Source organism: Lipotes vexillifer, unplaced genomic scaffold (genome assembly GCF_000442215.2).
Source record: "Lipotes vexillifer unplaced genomic scaffold, Lipotes_vexillifer_v1.1 scaffold253, whole genome shotgun sequence".
Lineage (NCBI taxonomy): Eukaryota > Metazoa > Chordata > Mammalia > Artiodactyla > Lipotidae > Lipotes > Lipotes vexillifer.
In genome coordinates this window covers 647,659-655,468 of record NW_006780322.1, presented here as the reverse complement: position 1 = coordinate 655,468, position 7,810 = coordinate 647,659, and the positions used below count along the sequence as shown (strand labels likewise).

General features: G+C 47.4%; 1 protein-coding gene across 1 annotated transcript in view; it reads right to left on the bottom strand.

The window, feature by feature from the left end:
- Window positions 1-7,810, bottom strand: part of SFXN5 (sideroflexin 5) — a 116,040-nt gene that overhangs the window by 24,066 nt on the left and 84,164 nt on the right. Inside the window, exon 10 of the mRNA XM_007453426.1 lies at window positions 337-452. Within this exon, the coding sequence (XP_007453488.1) occupies window positions 337-452 (116 nt within the window). The remainder of the gene's footprint in view (window positions 1-336; window positions 453-7,810) is intronic.

Genomic DNA, 7,810 nt, shown 5'->3' with positions numbered 1-7,810 from the left:
GTGTGTGTGTGTGTGTCTCCTCTGCCCTTACAAAGTAAGAGGTCAGAGTAAAGCACGTCCCGTCCCGAGGGGCTGGGACAAGAGATGGTGATGTTTCCCAATAGTGATGAGGTGGCTGGAGAGAAGCAACGGTGTCTGGTGGGCAGGTGTGGCTGGAGCCAGACCTGAGGCCTGGGGCTCAAACCGATGGGGGGGTGGGGGTGGGAGTGGGGTGACGAGGAGAGCTCAAGAGGGCAAGGCAAGGGTGCTGAGGACACAAGCCCCTGGGGAATGAAAGTGTCTAGGGAAAACCGACCACAGCCTCCCTACCAGCCCCCGAGTCCCCAGACAACCCACATGTCTGGCTGCGATCTTGGAGGAGCCCACGAGGTTGCCATCACCGTCCAGGACGTCAATCCCCTCCTCCAGCTCCCCGTACCGCATCAGGACCACGTTGCAGATGTTGGCGCTGGCTGGAGAGAGAGGGTGGCAGGGAGCCGGCGTGAGGGGGGCGGATGGCATTCTACCCTGCGCAGGAGATCACTGGGCTCCACCCGCACCAAGAACAAAGGTTTTGAATAAATGCCACGTCTGCTCAAACAGTGGGCGAAGGTGTGGTTCTGCTGCCTATCAGCCTGGTGAAGGATTTGGGGGACCTTGGGAACCTGGAGAGCAAAGGTGGAAAATAACCAGTGTTCGGAAGGAAAGGGAAACTATTCAGGACTTAGAGAGCGGCCAATGATCAAGAACGCTGCTTTCCTGTCCTCAGGCACAGGCCCCACGGGCAGGCGAAGTGGATGCCCACCTGGGAGGGCTCTCGCGCTTGAAGACGCATCGGCCACACTGGTGCCTGATGCTCCACCATCAGCACCTCAGTCCCTTGGGCTGCCTTTCTGGGCATCCTCTTGAATTCCAGCCCCCCACGTTTAGCCCCTCGCTCCTCAGAATGAATCAAGTTCCCAGAGATTTGCTTCCCCGACAACAGGTGCCAGAGCAGGCAGGCACCTCAGTGCTAACCCGGCACCTCCCCCTCATCATATGGATGGAAAATTGAGGCTCAGAGTTGGGGAGTGACTTATCTGAGGTCACACAACAAAGCGGGACAGAGCTGAAAGGCTACAGTGCCTCATCCTTCAGGTACCCAGGAGATGGAAGTGTTTGGGGCGGGGTGGGGTGGGGGGCAGGCACGGCTAAAGGCATACCTTCTACGTTCCTGCTCCACGTGCTTGGGTTCCTCCTTTGGCCATGCCTCCCCATGTCAGCTGAGATCACGGGGACCTGGGCTGAGGGGAGGGCTCCTGGCTCCTTAGTTCAGCACTGTGTGTCAGAGTTTGGGCGGCCACCCATCAGCTGGTGACTGGCACAGGGAGCCTCTTTCAGCTCCTTCCCCCTGGGATCCACGTGGCTGGCCCTGGGCTCAGGGCCGGGTGTGGGTGCTGACCTCGCCTGAACTCCTCCGGCCCTGTTCCAGGATGGAAGTGGGGGGACTTGGGGGTGGTGGGAGGGTGGGGAGTTCGGGGGGTGACAAATTTGGAGCCCGCCTGCTCCAATCCTCCCCCAAAAGCGCCTTGCTGTGTTTAAAGTTTTAATTTTTGCTAATTAATGTCAATTAATTTTGTATAATGAGTGTTTAATTTTGGGGAGTGTGTGAGCCTGGGAGCGACTGCAGTTCTGGGCTGTGAACGCTGATTAGCATCAACACCTGCTGCTTCCCCACTCCCTCCAGTGCGGGGGGGACACCAGGGTTTGGGGAGCTGGAGGGCGGCAGGGCCTAGTGGGCAGGTGGAGGAGGACCACAGATGCTCCTGGTACCCAAGCCAACACTGGGGAGCAGAGCGGTCCAGGGCGCTTGCAGCTGGGGGACAGGATTCTGCAGGTGAGGGGTGGCTTGAGGCCCTGGGGGTCTCTGAGCCTCAATCTCCTGTTTCAGTCAAGTGGGGAGGTGGAATAAACAGAGAGGAAGACTGAGATACTCTTCAGTCTTTGGAGAAGAAAAGCAGGAGACCAAATACAGTTTTGAAATGTATTTACAGCACATATGCCATCTCTGAGTAGCTCTCGTGTTTCCACACGACACACAGGAGCAGTGGGAACCATGCGCAGACCTTTTCGGCATCAGTTCCTCCTGTCTCCACAGCAGGCGTGCTCTCCTGTCTTACACAGAGGCTCTCAACCGGGGCCATCTTTATGAGACATTTGGCAATATTTGGAGATGTTTTTGATGATCACAACCTGGGGGACGGGGGGCTGCTACTGGCATCTAGTGTGATCTCTAGAGACCAAAGACGACTAAACATCCTACAATGCACAGGACAGCCCTCAGAACAAAGAATTTTCCAGCCCAACGTGTCAGTAGTGCTGACGTTGAAAAACCCTTGTCTTACACACGTCCAGACTGACAGAGTTAGGAAGGTGAATCTGAGGTAAAGGAAGAGAGAATGGGAGCCTGGGTTTCAGGCCAGCTGGGCTTAGGTTCCAGTCCTGACTCTGCATCTCCCCCTCCCCGCCCTCAGAGGTGAGCTCTTGACAGCCCCAGGGCCCCCAGAGTGGCCTTGGAAAGGGGCACCTGGCCTGGGTGTTAGTGACTTGCCCTCTAGTGGTGGCAGGAATGTACTACACCCATCGCACCCCCTGGATGGCCAGGCCCTCAGTACCCAGGAGACCCAATATTAGTCTCTCTTTGGAGAGAATATTGGGGTTTTCTGCCCTGAAAGGCATCAATCTCTGCCCTCTGAGAATCCTTTCCACCACCACCACCACCATTCCAGGAAAGGCAAGGCCACAGGAATGTAGTCCAGGGGAGGAGCAACTGCTTAAAGCCAGAAGCCAACAGCTGACTCTGCAAACCCCACCCCCTGCCCAGCTTCCCAAGTGTAAAAGGAGGGGCTGCATTTAGTGTCTCCACGGGATCGCTGGGTGCTGTCTGAGCTTACAGGATCTCCAGGTAGAGGGGCCAGGGGCGGTAGTCCAGGGGAGGAGCAACTGCTTAAAGCCAGAAGCCAACAGCTGACTCTGCAAACCCCACCCCCTGCCCAGCTTCCCAAGTGTAAAAGGAGGGGCTGCATTTAGTGTCTCCACGGGATCGCTGGGTGCTGTCTGAGCTTACAGGATCTCCAGGTAGAGGGAAGCCAGGGGCGGCTGAGACATATCTAGCCTGACTGTGTGTGTATATGTGTGTGTGTGTGTGTGTGTGTGTGTGTGTGTGTGTGTGTGTGTGTGTGTATGTGATGGAGACAAAGACAGGAGAGAGCATGGTTTTCGAGGTGATGGAGCTGCCCCAGGCTCATGGTGGCATCTCGCCTGCTCTCTGAAATTTCCGAATGTGTGATGTGGCCTCAGAAGGACAGAGCAGGCCTTTGGTTCAAACACAAAACAGGGGGCTTCCCTGGTGGCGCAGTGGTTGAGAGTCCGCCTGCCAATGCAGGGGACACGGGTTCATGCCCCAGTCTGGGAAGATCCCACATCCCGCGGAGCGGCTGGGCCTGTGAGCCATGACCGCTGAGCCTGCGCGTCCGGAGCCTGTGCTCTGCAATGGGAGAGGCCACAGCAGTGGGAGGCCCACGTACCGCAAAAAAAAAAAAAAAAACACACACACACAAAACCACTTGAGATGAAAGACAAAGCATGAAAGGAAGTGAAAACCCAGCCTCCCTCCCCTCCTGGATGCTTTTGGGGATGACAATGTCCCCTCTCATCTGAGCTCCCTGGCTGGAAAGAAAGAGAAAACGCTGAAAGCCACCTCAGAAGATGGCAACCCCAGGCTCCTCCCTTGGAACACCCACAGTTCTTAGTGCTTACACAGACAACACATGCCCTGTAATCTCTTCTGTTGACTGTGTACAGTGGTTATCCATTTATTAAGCACTTGCTGTATGCACCGGTTGCTAGCCATCCCTGCCATTGAGCAATGAGAATGCCAGCCTGTTTTAGTGATTTCATTTCCATGATCTCTTCCAGAACTTTCAGTTCCGCTGTATTGCTTTCAAACCCTCCCAGATCCTTCTCATCTCACTCCTGGACAGTCTAACTCCAGAGACATAGACACTGAGAGACTAAGTAAATGAAAAGAGAGAGAGAGAGACCAAACATGGGCTACGGGTCTCCTTTCTAGCACACCAGCAAGATCCATTATTGACGATATCAGCAGGTTAATTAAGCAGTCTGTTAGTGATAATGTTAAGAAAGCTGGCACATTTTCAACTCAGATTGAGTTCAAGACTCAAGCATAACTGATGTTGGAGCAGTGATGCTAGGAGATGTCAGTGGATGAGAGAGAGAGAGAGAGAGAGAGAAGGAGAGAGGGAGAGAAAGAGAGAGAGACAGAGATTGCTTCATGCTGATGGCAAGCTCAGTGTCAAGGCCTGAGGAAAATATGCTCTTGCCTGCTGCAGATGTTCTCACATCAGACACATCATGATGCAGAATCATGCAGATTGTGAAGAGCTAATGAAGCGCCTGTGTGAAAAGTACAGTGTGGGGGGCAAGAAAGAGCAGTAGATAGAACGACAAGTGTGCAAGTAAGTTCTCAAAAGTGTGACTACAGGGGAGCTTACCCCTTGAACTAGCACCGGAACAGAGGCATAGATCAATGGAGTTAATAGTCCAGAAACACCCCCCCGCCCCCCCCTCCCAGCTGTAGGGGAAATGAATTTGTGTCAATGCAGTTGTCTCGACTTGCAGGGAAAGGGCCATTTAAATACGGGGTGGAGCAATGGGCTATTCATCTGGGAAAACCAAATACCATAACTGATCTGCTCTAAGAGGCATTTATGCATATTTTAACATTATAAAAATCACCATGTGCCTTACAATGCATGTTGCAGGGGGACCTTACCTGCTCTTCATCACAACTCTCTGGGCACGGGTGAACTTAGCCACGGGTAGAGGTATCTGTTCATGCAACTGTCACCTCAGCTGCCCACAGCAATCCACACAGAATTTGAACTTAAACTTAGATTCCTAATTGTTGCCTAAAACATCTTTTTAAAACTTACACTATAATGGAGCATGGACACGAAAAGTTATTGTGCATGCAGAAGATCGTCTGCCAGATACCAGGCAATGCAATTAAAGGCAGCAGAAATTGCCAAACCATAGATAGCTACCCTAAAGAAATGCTTGCCCATATGCACAAAGAGACATTTACAAGGATGTTAATTATAGCACTGTTTGTAACAGCAAATAATTAGAAACAACCTAAACGTCCACCATTAGGGAACTCACGTGGGAAGATCGCCAAAACAAACTTATGTGAACAAAGTTATTGAGTATGTACAGGATGATTTACTGAACGTAAAACCCCACAACTGGTACACACACGTGTGTGCATAAATCCTTGGGTAATGTTCTAGAAGGGTCACACCTCACTGAGTAATCCTCTTGGGGAAGAGAACCAAATTTGGGAATTAGGGGCTATTGAAGAACTTCCACTTTTTTACCCTAAATTTTTCTATACTGTTTGCATTTTTACAATGAGAATGTAACCATGCTTTACTTGTCTAAAAGTTGAACAGAAAATGCCAATCTTCTTGAAGTAGATCATAAAAATTTTAAAGCCAGGAGGGGTTGGTGTGACCTATTCATGGGTCCTATACTTAGGCATCTGTTTCAGAAACTTCCTGAAGAAGCTGATTAACTTCAAGAATACTTTTTTCCTTCAAGTAAAGAATAAAATGAAACCACAAGTATAACGAAGTGGGAAATGAAAATAATACCAATAATCTTTCATATGTTTTGAAATTATACTGTCAATTTAAAAGGGGTTAAAAGGGTCAAGATTACAGGCAGAGATTACGAAAAGCAGTGATGGCCATGATGCTGTGTTTAACGATCAATGCCCAAAAGAGAACTGTAAAATGTGAAAAAGGCTGAGATTCAGAATCTGTGGTATTGAAAAAAGTGACTTGGAGTGAACGTGTAGTGAACATTTGTTTATTCCTTCAAATGAATGTGAAATATAGTCCTCTCCTCTTCTGAAAGGTTATTACATTAATGCCTCATAACTGAGGTATCTTAGAATTGAGAAACATGGCATTTGATACCTATTTATGAACAATATTATAAGAAACGGGAAGCTTTAAAAATATATTTATTATATATGACAAAGGGCTACCAATATTAATCTATGGAGGGTCATGGTGACTGACTCCCAATAGCTATTCTACCCCCAAAAGATTAGTCTAAACTAATTATAATAACCCCTCCCTTGCCAGTGATTGATTTAGGAAGGGACATGTAACTGATCCTAGCCAGTGAGGGATGTCTGCAGGACTTCTGGGAAAAGTTTCCTCCCACTTAAGCAGAGGTGGCAGGCAGAGCCTCCTCTCCTCTGGACAGTGGTGGGTTTTGATCTGATGTTTGGAATTGAGGCTGCCATCTTACAACCATGAAGGGAGCAAGCCTGAAGATGAAGCCCCTGGCAGAGCATAGAGATGGAAGGAATGGCCCTGGATGCCTCACTGGAGACTTGACCTCTGTAAAGTAATAAGAGAGGCTTTATTATTTAAGCCAGTTTGAGTTGAGGGTTTCTGTTACTTTCAGCCAAAAACAATCATAAAATGCATAAAGAGTTTTAACAATTATTAAGAAAAAGATATAGTGATCAACAGACTTAGAGAACGAACTTATGGTTACTGGGGGGAAGGATGGGGGAAGGGATAGATTGGGAGTTTGGAGTTGACATGTATACACTGCTATATTTAAAATAGATAACCAACACCATTGTAAAGCAATTATACTCCAATAAAGATGTTAAAAAATAAAATAAAATAAAAAAATAAAATAGATAACCAACAAGGACCTACTGTATAACACAGGGAACTCTGTTCAATATTCTGTAATAACCTAAATGGGGAAAGAACTTGAAATAGAATAGATACATGTATATGTATAACTGAATCACTATGCTGTACACCTGAAACTAACACAACATTGTCAATCAACTATACTCCAATATAAAACAAAAATTAAAGAAAAAGATACAGTGATCAAAATCACCAAAAAATATTCGAGTAAAAATTTGTAAAAGAAATATTTTAAAATATTCTAAAAATCAATGAACATGAACTTATTAATAGTCAAAAGACTGATACTTGAATCTAAGAAAAAAAATCAATCTGCAGGAGTTCTTTATATGTTTTGGAGACTAATCCTTATTGGTTTAATGGTTTACAAATAGCGTGTGGCTTGTTTTCTCACTGTTGGTGGTGTCTTCTGTCATACAGTCTAATATACATATATTATCAAATAAGCAATCCTTTCCTCTCTGGTATATACTTTTTTTGTCATCTATCCCGGGACTTGCCTGGTGGTCCAGTGGGTAAGACTCTGTACTGCCAGTGCAGGAGGCCCGGATTTGATCCCTGCTTGGGGAACTAGATCCTGAATGCGTGCCACAAGTAAGAGTCCACATGCCGCACTAAGAAGTCCACATGCCGCAACTAAAGATCCTGCCTGCCGCAATGAAGATTCCACGTGCCACAGTTAAGACCCAGCGCAGCCAAAATAAGTAAATAAATAATTTAAAAAAAAGAAACTCTATGTTTCTACTCCAGTGTTCATCTATATTTCCTTCTAGAAGCTTTAACATTTTACTCTACACATTTAGGTCTTCAATCTATCTGGAATTTGTTTTTGTGGATGGTATGAAAAGGAATCTATTCTCTCTCTCTCTCTTCTATTTGGAAACCCAAATGCCCAATAAAGTTAAGAAAAGATTCTCAACCATACTGGGAATTGGGAAATGCCAATTAAAGTGAGAAAAGAACCATTTCAGATAGACAAAAAATTTTTAATGATTGATAATACCAAATGTTGAAGAGGATGTAGGGAA